Source organism: Heliangelus exortis, chromosome 1, assembly GCF_036169615.1.
Source record: "Heliangelus exortis chromosome 1, bHelExo1.hap1, whole genome shotgun sequence".
NCBI classification, from domain to species: domain Eukaryota; kingdom Metazoa; phylum Chordata; class Aves; order Apodiformes; family Trochilidae; genus Heliangelus; species Heliangelus exortis.
The window spans coordinates 66591217-66609579 of record NC_092422.1 but is presented as its reverse complement, the minus strand read 5'-3'; the positions used below and the strand labels follow the sequence as shown (position 1 = coordinate 66609579).

General features: G+C 40.1%; 1 protein-coding gene across 7 annotated transcripts in view; it reads right to left on the bottom strand.

The window, feature by feature from the left end:
• Positions 1 to 18363, bottom strand: part of JADE3 (jade family PHD finger 3) — a 69024-nt gene that overhangs the window by 31798 nt on the left and 18863 nt on the right. For all 7 annotated transcript variants that reach the window (XM_071746877.1, XM_071746848.1, XM_071746826.1 and 4 more), the window contains 2 exons: positions 5117 to 5176; positions 3961 to 4043 (listed from right to left, as the gene is read on the bottom strand). In XM_071746877.1, the coding sequence (XP_071602978.1) occupies positions 3961 to 4043; positions 5117 to 5165 (132 nt within the window). In that variant the 5' untranslated portion in view covers positions 5166 to 5176. The remainder of the gene's footprint in view (positions 1 to 3960; positions 4044 to 5116; positions 5177 to 18363) is intronic.

Here is an 18363-nt window from a genome sequence, read left to right as displayed (position 1 = left end):
AGATCTCTTAAGCTCTTTTGTGACCCCTCTTTTCTGACTCCACTAGCCTAAGAAAAAGAAAGGGTCAGTCACTCAGGATGGTCCAGCTATCAGGTTTTCCCTGCAAAATTATTTCAACTACTCTGCCATCATTCTCTGCAGCAGCTTCCACAGAGACAGGAAACTGCAAAGTACAGGCTTCATGCTGAGCCAGACATCCAAATGCCTCCTACCCTGCTACTCCCACACAGCCTACTGCTTCAGCCTGTGAGCCCCTCCTGTCTGCATTTAAATCCATGAGGGGCAACACCACAATTGGCACGTGGCCAACATCATCATAAAGGTCTGAAAAACTCTTATGATTTATACTGCTGGTGCGCCTGTAACTTTAACACAACTTATGTATTCAAAGTAACAGCTAAAGCTGACTGGACAGCAGAATTTTTAAGTCACCATTTCAGTAGTTTGTGATAGACTGTAATCCAAAAGAGGAGCACCAAGAAAGAGACACAATCTTGCTTTTGAAATTGCACAGAAAAACACCATGATCTGAAGAAGCACCATTACAGGCTTGCCTTGTTCCACCTTCTTCTCCAAGGAGAATACTGTAAGCAGACCCCAGGTCCAACCCAGTAACACCCCTTCTGCACTGATGTCAACCCCTGGGATAAGGCTCTGACACTTGCACTCTAAACACTGCACCTTTCCCCTGCAGTAACACCAGATGACCTGGCTCCACTGAGGCCATCCCGGTATCTGCCTCAATTCCGAAGCATCAGAGAGGCAATTCAAAGCAGAGCAGTCCTAGTGAGACCTTATTTAGAGTACTGCATCCAGTTCTGGGCTGCCCTGTTCAAGAGGGACAGGGATTTACTTGAGAGTGCACAAGGAAGGGCTACGAGGATGATTCAGGGACTGGAGCACCTGCCTTATGAAGAAAGGCTGAGAGACCTGGGGCTTCTTAGTCTGGAGAGGAGAAGACTGAGAGGGGACCTAATTAATGTGTATACATATATGAGGGCTGGGTGTCAAGAAGGAAGGGACAACCTCTTCTCACCTGCACCCTGTGATAGGATGAGGGGCAAGGGATTCAAGATAGAGCACAGGAAGTTCCACCTCAATACGGGGAAGAATTTCTTCACTGTAAGGGTTACAGAGCCCTGGAACAGGCTTCCCAGAAAGGCTGAGGAATCTCCTTCTCTGGGGACTTTCAAGACCCATCTGGATGCATTTCTGAGTGACCTGCCCTGTTTTTGGTCCTGTTCTGGCAAGGGGGTTGGACTTGATCTTCAGAGGTCCCTTCCAACTCCTGACATTCTGCAGCCATTCATCATTTTTTATAGGCAACCACAGAGGGCCATGGCACATACAGACAAGTCCTGTGAAGTAAATGACAGCTACACTAATTTGATTGTTGCTCACAGTACCAACGACAAGCTTTTATCTGGAATGAGAACCCAGGTACTTGGGCTGGGCTGGAAATGGTTGAAGAAATGGAAAAAAGCCTACATCATTCACATGCAATTTAACTGAGAAAGCCAGGCTTACTGGCACGAAAGAAAAATTAATGTATGAAGACCACAAGTAAAAATATTCCCAAACAGCTATTTATAGCTGTGACCTTTTAGATTTTCTGCATCACTAACTCAAGAAACAGCCTGCTGCCTGGCAAGCAGAGGTGAATGAAAGGAGAGCCATGCCAACTTGTTAAAAGAGAGCCTTTGCTAAAGAGTTGTTGTCAGCCTGAAATTTTAAATTTTCATCCAATAGATATTAGACAATTATGACTACAAAAAAACTTGGACTTTCAACATGATTTTCTTGAATGGTGTGCAGTGGGTTCTCTTTTCAGTCTTTGTTTTATACCCTTTTCACCAGTTGGTGCACAAATAATCAATTTCAATACTCTGCTTACAACAGCATTTAGTGTAATACACTCTCCAGCATATGTTTTTCAAGGGTTTGGAAGGAGTACTTACTTCTAGCAGAAGGAAAGGAAAAACTGGAAGGAGAGCCAAGAGTCTTAAGTAAAAGCAGTAGAGATTATTACTGTCACCTTCTGTTCCCTTTCCCTGAGGATTTTTTTTTCCAGGGTTCTTTTAAATATTGTACTTGGCACACTCCTAGAAGAGGCCATATACTAAAGTGGGGTTTTTGTTTTTTGTTTTTTTTCTTTCCCCTTCTTTTCCACAAGGGTGATCTTAAGTGAAAGATGACAAAAAGATGCCAGTATTACTGCCATGATGTTATGAAATACACTTTTTTAATTCCAAGTGTGCGGTCCAGATTTTGTTCTTCCATGTTTCATATTTTTAAAACATTACAGAGCTTCAATATTTTATCCTAGAACAGGTAGAATGCAGCCAAGAAGATCTCAAAAGGAGGAACTGAAAACACTGCTCATTTTAATTCCTAGAAGTTATGTCAAAAGAACATCTGTATACTATGTACCACATTTTCATATTTATTGTTAATATTGCACGGGCACACATAAATACAGTAGGGAGGAATAGCAAAGAAAACAGTAATAGCACAGTCCCTAGGAGGAAGAGAAGCAGGAGAAAAGCTGGATGGCTGGGTAGAAGGATGGGATTGGCAAGGGCCTAGCACTGAGGTGTACTTGAAACAGCAACAGGTCTGGCAGTGTATGTTTCAGTTTCCACTTGCCTAGCTTGGCTAGCAAGAAAACTCCTGCCTAGGCAAATGTGAGCAATCATGAAAAGACCTAAGTAACCACAAGCTGCTTTAAGATTAAAATTCTTACAGAATCATAATCCTCAGACCAACATTCTAAAGGTAAAAAGCATAGCAGGCTTTTTTTAACCTGCTTGGTGGCTGTAAACAAAACACTATGTAGCTAATCGTGTCCAATTTTGGTTTTATGGAAACATTTGTGCAACATTCTCTTTTAGAAATGCATCAGTGACTTGACTTCAACTAAGTTGTGACAAAAATTAAACTTCTAAAGAAAGGACATGTTCTGTAACATTTACCTTCTTACAAAACCAAACTTCCCTAGTTAGCAGCATTTAGAAAAGAATCATGAAGTATGTTTGTTGAATAGCTTTTGCTCTATGAGCACAACCTATGGTTCATGCAACCTCTCACAGCAGTATCTAAAGAGGAAAAAAGCTGCTGGTACAGTATACTATTACTTCTGGGACATAACAAACAGCTTCACATTCTAGAGAAACAAAGTAGATTTTGTCAGTCTTTTTTTTTTTAGTAACCTTCAGGTATCAACAGTCAAGCTAGCATGCTGAAAGACTCATTTGGAGGGAATGTGATAGAAGGTAAAGGGAATCACCTGAAAGAAACATTTCTTCCCTTAGCAGTTATTACCTGACTGCAGCCTTTAAAAAACCAAGTATCAAATGTGGAGAAGGCAGACAACACATCTTCCCCAAAGAGGGCTACCAGTGGAACAGTTGATCAGATGGATTTCAGCACTGGATTGTGCATAAATGCCAATTGATTAAGTTGGTGAAAGCAGCAGTGATAAGTGTAAAGGTCCTGAATAGGTGGTTGGTGGCAGTGGAAAAAAGCTTCACTGCAGGTAAAAAGCCAAGAGTGAGCAAGTGGCAGAAAACACTGCTTATACGTATCCTGCCATGTTAAGTGTGCCACTGTTCTATCCCAAAGCAGAAAGAAAGTATCCTTCCCATACACATAAACCACTTCTTTCTGTGGCATGCTCTTAAATCATTAAGACCATCTTAACTTTTTCAGTATCAAAATGAGACTAAATTTCAGGGGAAGAAAGAACTAAATGCTTCTGTCTGCAAATGACAGAAGTCATTCTGGGACATCAAACACCAGAGCTCCTTAGTATAGGAACAGTTGGGAAAAACACAGTTTCACAGAAACTTTGACAGGTGACAAAAGGACTCACTGCACTAGTTCAAAGCTCATGATTTCAAGGCTTAGGAATATGAAAACTACACGAAAAAAACGTACCACTAACCAATCTTTAACCCTTACCTCAGCAGGTTTCTTTTGTTCATTTGCTGGTGTTTTTGATTTGCTCCTGTATTTAGCACAAGAAGAAAAGGAAGTGGAAGGACCTGTTGAAAAAAAAAAAAAAAAAAGAGACCATTATAGCTCATATCAATTTACTTTTTCACTAAAACACAAGGCACTCCAATCTCTTGAATTTTCACAACTTTGAGAAGACGTGGGCAAACAAGTCTTAGGTTGTTTGTAGGCTTGATTACAGCTCCTCTTGTTCCACTAGTTCTTTATGAAGCCACAGCACATTGAGATTATGGGTATATTCTGCTCTGCCTAATACAAGCAAGAGTAAACAGAAACAAGCAGGCAGACCACTTTCCTTCATTTTCTTTCTAATAAGGTAGAATGAGGAGCAAAACAGGAAAGAGTTTGCAAGTGACTTAAAAAAAAAAAAAAAAGGAGCAGTGATACTAAAGCATGCTGATGAGAGATGCAAAAAATACTAGTGTGATGTCTAGACATTTCTGGGCAAAATGTTATTTCAGTAAAGGATACAATGATGACTGGCAGCAAATATGACAATGAATCATCAGTATTTATAGAGTTATTAGACAGGCACAGGTTTGTAAAAAACAAACAAGATCCTGCCACACAGTGTTTAGTTTTTGGTCTTGGTCTTTTTTTTTTCAGATAAAATAGGAAGATGTAACTTTAAGCAGATGTGTGCCAAGGAACATTTAAAATATAATGTCACTAAACAAACAGGTAAAGAACCAGCATAACATAGCAATTAATATACTGGTTTTAATTCTCTCTGCATATAACTCTTAACCTATCAACACTCATATGAGGCTCTGCACAACAAGAGACAACATAATTCTTTTTTAAAAAATAAAAAAATAGGAACCTGGAAAGTAAACTCCCTTTTCAGAATGAACTGAAGTGAAAGACTGAACAAGTTTCTCTTCAAATTCTAAGTAGGCTCAAATCTCCCCCCAAGGCTTACAGATCCCTTGCTTCATTTTTCTCCTGCAACAGGATTCAGAACACCAAAGACCACAGAACACAAAAGAAATCAAGCGAGAAACATTTTTTTTTAATTATAAGAGGTGAAACGGTTTGCCCTTAAACCACAGAAGGAAACCACAAGGGGGTGACAGACCAAAGAAAAACTAGTATTACTTACTCTCATTGTCTGAACTGTCACTGGTGCTTAGATGCCTGTGGCGTTTCATCCTGACGCATCCTAAAGAGAAACAAAAAGGTGATGCCAACCATTCTACCAGAAAATTACAGCCTGCTGGCTGATGCCGAGCTCTCTGCTCTAAAGGTAAAGCTCTTCTGAAGAGCTTTCAGGCACAGAAATAATCCCAGTTCAGTCACTATGTTTTTATTTCTGCAAGCAACTGTTAGACCACAGTCTTATTTGTGAAACTGAGCACACTCAGCACCAGCATGCCTCCGGTGGGCAGAGCTTGCTTTAAATTTTGCAGGAAGGAGTGCAACCCGCCAGCTGATTCCCGGCAGGGCGTGAGCAGCGCTCTGCTCTCCAACAAGACTCAATGTCCCATCTGTTCAGCCAGAGGAAGAGTTGCCATGGTGGCAGTCACTAGCTGAGAGATGGGTGGAGGCCAGGAAATAAGGTGGGTGCACACCGAAGGCAAAGATTTAGAAATATAATTCACCTTAAAAAAAAAAAAAAAGAAAAAAGTGGGGAGGGGGCGGCAAAAAAACCTACAAGTATGCACACAAAACAAAAGGCAGATTTTAAATAAGCACAGTCATAAAAACAGTGACTGATGGCAGTTAATTTAAAAGTGGTTTTCAGAAGTTTGAGAAACAATCAAGGGTATCACTGAGAAATTCTTCTGTGGAACTGCACCAGTTCCATTAAAAAAAGTTATTCAGCTTTTTGTAATTAATTTTTAAACATGTCACACATACAGTGAATGCAGAAGGAAATTACACACTGCTACTTAATAAAGATAAAATAGTGATCAGCTAATACTCCAATAAGCACAAACAGAAATCCATGTAAATCCTTGGAAGTCCTGCCATTCTATACTACTCTATGCTAAATTCATTAAATAAGAAGCCATACAATTACTTAAACAAAAATTACTAAACTTAAATGAAAACAAAAATCACTCCTAAATTTTTTATGGACTGAAGGAGCAAATCAGTAAAGAAGTAAAAAATTATCCACAGCAGACAACAACTTTTGCCTTGGGCTTTTTCTCTAAACAGAAGAGAGGCACAGGCAGGTTACAGACAGCTGAACCTGAAATGCCTGCAGTATTGAAAGTGCCAGTCTGGCCACACCTGAAACAAGTAGCTTCATTTCTTAAACAAAACTAGATGCCATTAAAAAAGCTAAATATGCCATTTGATATATCCTTCACATTAGTTACTATACACAAGTCTTGAGATTATCCAAAGACCATGGGATAAAGAAGAGAAGCCTGTCCAAAGGCTTTGAAGAGATTGTGTTTTTGCCTTTGAATTGTTTGCTGCACAAGTGTTCAATTTCCTGGAAATTTTAGGCAGCCTTTATACATAAGAGAGTCAATTTACTGGATCTGAATGCAATGACTGCTCAAGTTTAAAACAACACCTTTGCCCTACTACAAAAATACATTGCTCACAATCCTGGAAGTTGAAAAAGGAAGCAATGAGTGCAGTTTCCAAGCAGGTAGATACAGAACTATGGAGTCAGGTATTCATCTGGGAGGAGGACAGATGAACAGAGCAGTCAACAGGACTGGATATCAAAGGGGTCATTTGTGCCACGTAAGCAAACTATAAAAACTCCCATAACCCAGAAATTCATTTCACATCAGTTCACCTTCTCACAGGTCAAGCAACAGTGGGGAGGCAAGGAAGCCAAGCCGTACACAAAGACCAGTGTCCAACAGAAGAGCAACATCAACCAATACTCAAAACACTGCAGGCCTTCACACCCAGGTAGTACCATAACACGCCTTGTGCAGGAACCAGTCAGATAAGAAACTTCCATGAATTTCTTAGGCAAAAGCTATTCGATGGGCAGAAGGTACCTGGGTGAGAAGAGATTGTCTTTGTGCACATTTTGGGAGCATCAGACTAGAAGCTGGAGGACTAGAAGACTATTTTCATCTTGCTAACTCATGAAGTTTAAGGGCATAGACTTAAATCAATAACAAATAAAATTCTATTGCCTATTTGAGAGTTTGTATTCCAGCAGCCAAACTCAGCTTCTCGAAGCATACAACCTTCCCTAAACAGGAGCTGGTTCTGCCCATGGCAACACTTCTGCTGGCAGTCTTTAATTCCAAACAGTCCTGGCTTACAGACCATCAGGCATGTTTGAAGACCTTGGGAGACAATGAAGACACATCTAGGTGTGCTGAGCAGAGTGTCCCCTGCTTCCATTTCTTAGCAACAAATTCAAGTGCTTGCTGCTTACTCTGGTTTTATGTTCAGATGAATTTTTAAGCACTTGTTAAAAGGTGCTGAAAGCTTATGGCAGGCGATTCACATCTCCTGTAGTCTATATATATAAACATGCAGCAATAAAACCTTTTCTCTCCATACTACAGACAGCTATCTGCAGAGCACAACATGAACATCCAATTAAAGCAGGGTCAAACACAGGGCTCAGAGAGACAACTGCAGGAGGGAACACACAGAAAAAGCCTGGGCAACTGGAAAGCAGAGGAGATGGCTACTCAAAAGATAGCTTGCACAAGTGCAAGTGCAACAAATACTTCAGAACACAAAGTACAAATCTGCCAACAACTCCATGGGAGGAAAAAAATCCCAAACTAAAAAACAAAACCAACCAAACAAAAATATTAGGTTTTATTTGAATAGTAGGTTTGTAGCAGCTCAGGAAAGAGATTTATGCGTCCACACCAGACAGAAACAGAAAAAGCAGAGGCGCAGGGTAAAAGCCCTTAGTAGTAGTAACACTGGATTCCCAACTGATTTTTTTCATCAATAACAACCACAAAAACAATGAATAACAGCCCACTAATCACGAGTGTGCTGCATTCAGCAAGACAGGATACTGAAGTGACAAACACATGATGCAGAAGTAACAGCCTCAGCATCATTCAACAGGATCACTACTGCAGGAAGTTTCCCTTTTGTTTTAAACAGGAGGCTCCTTCACTGTACCCTTGCGTACACTGGGCCTGCCACACAACTTCTAGCTCGCTTCCAACCCCAAAGCATGAAGGGCTTATCAGGAAGGCTCACTAACAATGTTTCCACTCTCAGGACATCACCTCAAGTAACACTCATCTTGTGGTAAAGCTCCTATCTCATTCGATCTTCATCTCATCTGATAAATGTGGAAGAACTGGGAGTCTGTCAGTTCAGAAAGACAGGAGATGCAAAGCCAGACCCCACAACATGGAAACCAACGTCAACCTTTCCCAGCTTCAGTCCAGTTCTCCCCAGAAGAGTCCGGCATCCTCCACTTTGTCCCTCAGCTTCAGACAATGGTACTACTAGCTTGGTGATACAGTCCAGAGCAAGGCTGCAAGAAACTCTGTGCCTCAATTCTTGCTTCTTCCATCACATTCACGTGTTACCACTTGCAAAGCACTGTGAAGAAGTTAAAAAAAAAAAATACAAAAAAACAAACAAACAAACAAAAAAAACCAAAAAAACAAAAAAAAGCCAAGAAGAACAAAACATACACATATCCCTAAAAGGGCTAAAAGTAGAAAGCAAAGGCAAGCCACGCATACCAAATACACAAACCAAACAAAGAGAATTAAAATCCTACAGAAACAGGTACAATCTCATATATCCTAGCTTTGCCCCTTCTCAAACCTAACTTCAGCCCTGAAAACTATGGTGACAATAAAGCTGAAAATAAAGGAGTAGAAATATTTTTTTCAACATGTGCATTAAGACTTAAATGAAAAAGTGAGAAATACATCAATGAGATTGCCAGTGCCCTTTTCCTACCCTCAGACTGTGTCAACACTGAAAGAGAATCAAGTAAACAGTATTATTTTTACACACAAAACATTTAGTAAACTTTTATAACAGATAGTTTTTTCCATGGAATAGTTAAAAAAGAAATTTAGAAACCAGACTTAAATAGATGCTACTTATAAAGGAAAGAAGAAATAAGAAAAGATAAACCATAATTAGGAGCATGATGAAAACACTGGTCAGTGAGCAGCTAAAATTATAATCTTCCTTCCATTTCCATTATCTTGATCCAGGTGTTTTGCGAACACACGTGTTGAACTTCATTTGAATTTTGAGAACCTAGCTTTAGCATTTAAACTTTTTAGCAGTTCCAAAGTACAAGCTATAAAGAAACCAAGAAGTGTAAAGCAACTCACTGCTGAAATGTTGTTGCATAGTGAAAAAGGTAAGTGGCTGCACCCTTCACCCCAAAAGCCCCAAGAAACTTTAATCCCAGTCACTGAGTAGTAATGATTCCCACTACTCTAAAAGGTAAGTAAGGGTGATTTGGCTGCAGACTCAAAATGTGCTCAAGACTTAGAATCAAGCACAAATTACCCTAAAACTAATAATTAAAAACAAGAACATGTCTTGATCTGAGACTTTTTTTTTCTTTTAATTCACAGAAGAACCAAGAGCTGATCAATCACTTGTATGACAACATATACAAGTTCCAAAGGTTCTTACCTTGAGGAATCTTTTAAACTAAAATTAAAATGCAGAAGTGACATTAAGAAATCATCATGTCACAAGCAAAACGATACTAAAATCTCCAGGCAATTACTGCAACGGAACATTGTGTGGCACCATTTTTAGCATCAATTAACAGAGCAGTTCCTAAACTTGAACCATATTTGCATCTATCACGTTTGACTTGTCAAGCCATGGCTGCACGCATCTCTCTGATCTACTCACAGCAGCTTAAGACAAGATCCCCAACTTAAAAAAGAGAAATCAGCTTCTATCCTTGCTGCCACCTGAACACAGGTCAAGATGGCCTGAACCCTTCCGGTGTTCAAACAAAAGTGATGCTAGGAAACACACTCTCCTCATAACACAGGCAATAACCTCACCCTGCCAGCATTTCCCTGGATTCCAGAAGGATGCTGCCCACAGTGAGAATTTTGCCTTGGAGCCAAAACTGATGCTGGATTCAGCCCATCACTGCACTTTCAAGGAAAGCCAGGAAAAATCTACCCCACACAGTCACCTGGCTGAAATTAGATACACACCCCAAGCTAAGAATAATCAATGTATCGTCCAGCACATGCAAGTATGTAACTAAAAGGACAGCACTGGTATTTCAAAAAAATCTAAGAGAGATTGGTCAAAGCAAAAACACATTTCAAATACCTGCAGAAACAACACCAACACTCTCCCATTTTCAGTTTTCATCAGAGTAAACAACTAAATTTACCAAATAAACCATAAAGTTTGTTCTGACACATTCCTCAGCATAGTTCATCAGTAACAGGAGCTGGCAGAAAGAAGGATGAAGTATCTCAGAGTCTGAATCTGCACAGCTTATTAGGCAAGACATCAGTGACAACTGTGCAAAATGAATCCTTAAACCCAGCCAAGATTTCAGAACAGAACAGTATCTCCAAAGAGTAGCAGACCTTCTTTCCCAGCCTCAGCTTGTTGTAGAGAAACGTTAAATATACCCATATGCTACTCAGTACCTGTTAAGACCTACAGAGAAGAAAAAGGAAAAAAAACCCAAAAGCAAACTGTAACACAAATATTTCCTTGACCTGTAAGATTTAATTCCTTAGCATCTTAAAACAGATTGACAAAAATGGAATTGGCCACAGCACTAGGGAAACTTTCAAGTGGGATAAAAAAATAACCTACTTTCTTTATCTTATTAAAAAGAAAAATGGCATTCACGTATGAAAACCAAATGACAAACTACATGGAAATCTCAGATTAAAATTCTGTATTTACATTTCTAAAAAGAAAAAAAAAAGGAGGCGCAGGTAGGTAGAAATTTCCCAGCCTCAAAAATGTGGTTTATGTAACTGTTAAATTTAGATTAGGAAGCAAATTATCTTGAAAGGTCTCCAGGAAATGTAGTACAGTAAAACCATTTAAATAGGTCAAATTTCATAGTCAACTGCCAAGGAAATGACGAAATACGAGTAGGGTTAATACAACCTTTCAAATAACTAGAGGAAGAGAGATCACTCATGTTTGGTTTTTTATTATTATTTTCTAATATCCTATCCAATCTCACAAAAAGCCTATAGACCCTGGAAAAAAACCCAAAACACTCAGAACTTAGGCAAGAAATATTTGTTGCACTGAAAAGGTCTGAAAGGTTAAACAAGCCATGGAAAACGAAGTTCAGCAAGAAAAGGTAACATTTTCTTATTTCACTCTAATCAGAATTAGACAGCTAGGGCTACACAAGAACCTCACCAGATCTATTATACCCTCCCCAAACCCCTAAAATAAAATCTTCACTTATTCTCTGAAGTCTGCATAGGACCTATTACAAAAAGAAACTTTTCTTGCTGCTACTCTGTGCTAGATCTCAGTTAACATAATGAACTGTAATTCAACAAAGAAGGAATGTATCAGTTTTCAGAAGCAGAACTACCAGTGACAGCTGATTCCTTTTTAATTAGGTAAATAAATAATTTTAGTAGGCAAGGAACTGCATATTAGAGAAAACTGGCTAATAACATGGGTCTGTATGAAATACGATAGCAAATTGACAGTCTCAAGCTCTGTTTTCCTTACACATCACCTTTTTATGTACAGCAATTTGGCAGCTGCCACAAGGACACCGTGGCTTCAAAAACGAGGAAAAAGAAGGACAAAATAATAATTTTCAAGCATGACTCACCCCCTGACATAGTTAAATTCTGGACTGAAGTCATCTGATAGATTATAAAACTAGGATGAAGAAACCCCACATATAATCCCCCTCTGCATTCATTTCTGGATTATTGGCCAAAAGGGAGCCCTGACATACGTGTGTGCCCTTCTACGATGATGATTCATCATTCAGTCTAGTACACAGCACTTAATGCCCATCACTTTGCTTTGTGAATACAAAAAGAGGGTAAGTGATGCTACTTCACATTTATAACATGCTTTGACAATGCAGTAAAATACAGCATATCTCAAGTACAACTGCCTTTCTACCTTGAAAACAGAAGCGCAGCTTTTAATTTCCACTGCCACGCCTGTGTGTTGACCCACCACAAGGACAGGGCAGACAGATTTCCACCAGATGCCTTCAGCTGAAGAGCCTCATTACAAACAGCTTGTTAAATCTCAGAAATCCTTCTCAGAAGAGCAAGTCACCAGCAGCACAAGCAGCACCACCATTACCTCAACAGAAACTGTCCAAGGGGCTAGAAAGAAACTGAATCATGCTCTCTCTTCCCTCTACTTCTTTGACACCCAGCAGGGACCCAGCAACCTTATTTTCATCTTTAAAGCAAGCTGCCTGTGTTGGCCTGTACATAGAGCAGCCAGGAGGGCCAGGCTGACAGGGCAATATTTCTGCCCATTAAACACTGCAGCTTTAGCAGTGGCATCCTGAAGATGATACTGATCTAGGCAGAATCAATAAAAAAGCCAAAACCAACAACATCAGACTGTTATTAATTCAAACAAATACACCAATGCATATGTAGTCCTGCTCCTCTCTATTTCAGGTCTTTAATTATTCTCTGCTCCTCAACATAACGCTGCTTATACACCACCTGTTTATTAACAGAACTACTGTTTTCATAAAACAGCTGTAGAAATTTGGATACACAAGAAAAAATTATTTCCTTCAAAATACCAGAGTTTCAGTAAAAGCCTGCTTTTAAAATAAAATAAAACAAAACAAAAAACAACTTCCTCCCCTGAAACAGCAAACAGGCCGGTGCTGCCTGCCCTTGCCCACACTCACACTACCTGAGGTGCCTCTGCCCAGCTGTGGCCCTTCGAACACTCCTTACCCACCTCCCAGTGTGGCTTCTGGCCAAGGGAAATGCTAAAATGAGGGCACACCCTCAGGAGAGGAAAATGCTGCGCTCAGGAGAGGGTACCATGCTGGGCATTGCTGCCTGTGTAGAGTTGTGGGCCATCTCTCTCTCCCTGCCCACCCCAGCTGGGCCTACCTCATGGCTGGGGAGAGGGGGGAGGGGGAGGAGCCCTCCCGTGGGGAAAGACAAAGTCCCCAGTGCAATGAAACAAGGAGCAAATTCCCAGCAGGGAAATCACACTGGCATTAAACACATGGATACCACCTCTGCCACCACGCTGCAGGCTGATGTCAGAGGCCAAGGCGGGCAGGCAGGTCCACAGGGGAGGGAGGAGCGCCATGTTGCCGGAGGGAAACCACCGCAGCTCTTGCTTCCTCAGGCCAGCATGGCTCTAACAAACAACCTCTTGTCAGGCTGTCAGAAACTCCACGGCTGCTAATTGATCCCTGAAGGAAACACACATCCACCAATCGTTAGGGAAAAGCAGCTACCTCAGCTACATAGGCTCGGGAATTGGTCCTCCCCGAGAGAGGTGGTGACTGCGTGCTGCCCTACAGGCCTCCCTCAGCAGGAAACTTGTACCTGACATTGCCACCAAGGCATCTGATAACCAAGAAAAAATAAAACCCCGCAAGCCTATGTGTACTTATTCGACAAAGCTGAAGCTAAGGATAACATCCACTTTGATGAAAGATTAATGTGGATGTAGTGCTACTAAAAATGGACCGCTACCGACCGGGTCATGGCACTCGGGTGCTGGTGCTGAGGTGGGTAAACAAGCAGATGGCTGCCCAGGAGCTCCCCTCGGGGGTTCAACACCCAAAGATGGCCACATGCACTGCATCTGCAAGGAGACTGCAGTCACAGGCGTGCCAAGCGCCGGCGAGAAACAGGAGCAGCACGCACAGCTTCACCAATATGACTGAGCAAAAGGACTAAAAAAAAAAGCAAAAACCAAACAAACCCAAAATTCCGAGAGCATTTATCTGGGCTATTTTAGGAACTGGTATGATTCACGTTACTTTGGCTCTAAATATTTTGCAGCCTTTACTGTATCTATCCACGCGATAAGCTGAGGTGAAGCGAGCACTGATGTTTCAGAGCTGCGGTGCAGAGCAGCCGTACATCATCACGCGGGGAGCCTCCGGCAGAGCAGGCAGCAGCATCCAGGTCTCCCAAGCACGTACCCTGCAGCTTGGCCACTCGCCACCCTTCCTGCTGATGAACACGCAGAGTCAAGCAGGAGAAAAACCCCTGCGATGCCCTAAGTCACCAGGTACTGTTGTGCTGCTGTACAGCAATGAAATTGCGCCACAGCAAGGGGGAGAAACAACAATTGTAAGCACAGAAGTGTCACTAAATTGAAAATCAGCAATAACCAGTATTAGACTGGTTCAAATGAAGCTGCCAGTTTGCCCCAACTGCACGATGCTGCTAGCAGATGCCCAGTTGCACCTGGTTCTCTGCTCTCCAGCTGTACTAATGCGAACTTTCGTAACAATACACAAGTAACCAACCAGTGTCACAGGTAGGAATCCAGCCAGGAAATATTCTCAAAAGAAGGAAGGACCTAGAAACATAGGTACTATTTGGGATTAAGACAAACAACTTTTCTATTAATAGCATAGGCAACAGTTCTCCTATCCTGCAAGATACTCATGTAAAATAATTGTTAGATACTTGCTAATAAAACAAAGCAGGTTTTGGTTTTTTTCTGAATCTCAAATAATAGAAGAATCAACAAGAGCAGCTGGCATTAAGTATTTGTTAATATTAAGTATCTGTTTTGACTCATTTACTTCTCACTTACATTGCTCTGAAGAAGCTAACCACTTTACTGTAAAGTTTTGCATCACTAGCAAAACCTTACAGATTGTGAAAGGCAGAAAATATCGATTTGCATCTTTATGTTCTACTTAAAGGACAAGAGACAGCAACGCAAAGATTTGTTCCTATTAGAACACATTACATGGATAATGTTTTCCGTCACCTGGCAAGAAATGTTTTTCATTTACAAGTAAAAAATAAACAATGCTTCTACTGCTTAAGTTTTCCTGATCAATAGATCAGAGCAGTTAAAGGGAATGTGCCATCACAGCCAGCACTCCAGAATTATTCCAAGTATTAATTGAAATATTCTAAATAACTGGTTGAATACTCACATCCTACTATGGTTTTTAACATTTCACATGACACACTTACATGCATTTGTACTGTTACTTTAATTCTCCATCTCAAAACATGAGCAAAAATTTACTAGATTTATTAAAGCACTTCTTTTTAACTCAAAAGAAACTTAAAAAAAAACCAATCTGTTAACTAATGCATTTAAATTAAACTTAATGGCCGCCAATCAATGTTACGTACTTCAACATGTAATATACAACATACCAAAGACCTTCAGAGGTCTTTTAGTAAACCAGATTTAAAATAGGTTTATAAAAACATGAATAGCACTCCAAGCATCTTAAAACCCCTAGAGGCAGGTGTGAGAAGTTATCATGAAAGAGATAGTGTCATCAACTGATGTTTCTCCATTTCTATGTACAAAGATAAAAAGAAAAATTACTATTTTTTTCTGTCATAACAGAAGCTGCAGCAAACAGTGGATGGAGGTGGCCAAAATGGCTCATCTGGGCTAAAAGCAAGGGGAGTATCTTCTCCCTCCCTCTGGCATCCTGGAGAAAAAGTGTTTGCAGAACATGAACCTTAAACTACAGCTGAAAGGGGAGCATGCCACAGCTTTAAGACAAGAGATTACACAGACTGAGACTGCCCAGCTGAGAAAGGAGGATGCAAAATAGAAGAAATCTGCTACAGGTGGTAAAAAGAAGTGAACGGGATGAAGAGAGTATTCTCTGCTATTCACAGCACAGAAGATAAGAAACACAAAATTATAGAACAAGCTTGAAGTAAAAAAAAAGTAAAAAAAATAATAAAAAAGATAGGTTTATACATAATTACTTTGACAAAGTCAACGCTATGGGATGTTGCAGGGGTTGAAAAGTATGCAGGGGTTGAAAAGTATGCAGATTGAAGAGTTAGAATAGGAGGACAAAGGCTATTAAATACAACACATCATATCAATCTGCCAGAAATACAAATTTTACAAGAAACAGAGTCCATATGCCCCTTGAAATTACTTCTTTTCCTAAGAGTCCACTGCTGACCATTATATGACAGTGACTGACCTAATTCAGAAGGAGAGCTCACCTGAAACCAGAATTACTCATAGCAATTCACCTCTGTGCAATGGATTTTATCTTCCTAACATATCTGTTCCCAACCTGATGTCTGTGGACTACTGATCTGATAGGGGGTCTGTTGAGCCATGGTAAATACTGAAGTCAGTATGTTCATCAGACAAGATTCCAATTACAATGAGCACAACCACCAGGGATTCTGTCAGTTCACACACTGTTGCCCTGAAGATTTTGTTAATCACTGGTCACTACAGAGAGCTGTTTAGGCCAGAAAAAAAAAAAAGATTTGATCATTCCCAGTGTGTTAGACTTGTTAGTTTTTATTCAAAAAATAAAATTAACAAAACATGCTGTGCAAATATGACATGCATGCATATCCATTCAGGATTTTCTTTTGGGAAACCCAAAGTATGAGAAGAGAAACAAAAAGCATTTTGGAGCAGCATGAAACTTATGCAAACATGTGCACATACAGAGAAGCCACTGCTGCACCTTGCAAATGTGTACACAGGAAAGAACAGTGTCTGCCTTACAGCCTCTGGAGGCACAGATATGCCTCCTATAACAAAACATTTTAGTCTTAAAACCATCATTAAGAACTGTTAAATTCACTGGTGAAATCTCGAGTTTCATACAGTTATCAAGGAATTGTTTTACAAAAAAAACTGCTTTGAAACCTGTTTCTTCATTTCTTTTCTTGTCATCTTTAGTATCTGCCACCTACTTATATCTAATCCTAGTCCTTTAAGTCATGCCTAAATCTGACATGATTATCTAAGAACATACACAGTTGCAACAAATACTTTACTCCATTTCTAGGTATTGTAGTCAAGCTTGCACAAAGCTGAAAAAACACTAAAGAGAAATGTGCTGCAAAGACACAAAAAAGGCTAGATTAACTTTAAGATAAGCAAATTAACATAAATGAGTAAATAAAACCCAGAAGAACCAAAACCTCACCACAAAATGAAACAAGCTGTGAAAATTTCTCAAGACCCAAACCCATTTAAAATATCCAAAATCAGAATGATCAATTGATGGTTATTATTTTTACAGAGCAGGAGTAACATTAATTCTAGCTTTCCTGTGAAATGTTAGTAAGATGACAGATATTTAATCTAGAAAAACATGCACAAGTTTTTGCCTATCTAATGATTCCTTTTTTCTTTTCCTCCTCCAAAGCTTCTACTCTGCAGAGATTTAATCCTTTAATAACTACACTTTCAATTCCATGCCTTAAGTTTAAGAATTCACTACACTTCCATTTTTACTTCCAATCTTCCAAATCTGACTAATTAGCATGCTGAATTCTGACAGGTTTATTATCACAACTCCTTCCAAAATACAAATATGAAGTTATGCAGTCTCTCTTCTCACTCACAGGGAAATAACTCAAAACCTGCAGCCAGCACTGTGTCACTGCATGCTTGAATTCTGTAAGCTAAACTCTTAACCTACTTCAGCTGCTTAGAAAAAAGCAACTGTGCTTAAACTTTTGTTTGTAAAGCCCAAAGATGACAGTGACCCCATCTCATCCCAGTCACTGTTTTTATTAGTTAAAATCAGTCTGAGGTTGTATCTTCCAGCCACAAGAGCAAAGCACATTGTACTGTAGCTCTGCTAACAGTACAGAATCAGGTGGGAGGAGAGACCAGTGCTGGTTTTGTGTATGAAAGAATTGCCAAGCCTTGACCTCTTGAAGACAAAGTGATAGTGCAGGAGTACTCAAGGCCAAAGCTTTGTTTGCAGAAAATCAATGGGTTACGGACAATGACAACTGCACTCAGATGGAGTCTGTAGATTTGCTCTCTAAATTCAGGCTATCTGACACTGAAAACTAGAAAAAACACTCCCTTTCTTTTTTTTTTTTTTTTTTTTTTTTTTGTGGTTGGTTGGTTTTTTTTAGTTTTATTTAAACAGTCAATGCAAAAACAAGCTTTGAACTGTAAGTCTTGAAATTGAGATAACTGCATCCCTTCCCTTTGCCACTACTTATGGTCTTTGGTAGCCGGCCAAAAGGCTCAGCTTAGCTTCACTTTCCACATCAGTCCAGAAGTTGAATAAGTAACAAAACCTGCATCAGGAGGAGGCTTCATAATCACATCAGAGATACACAACGGAGACCAGCTAACCGGTTCACTGGACAGCTTCAATGCAGCTTCATAATGAGGTACAGGTGTTGGCACTAATTAGGAATACCCAGCTCACTGCTGACATCAGCCCCTCAAAGCAATGACTGTGCTTTAATCCTTTAAGCCACATAAAAGAAAAGC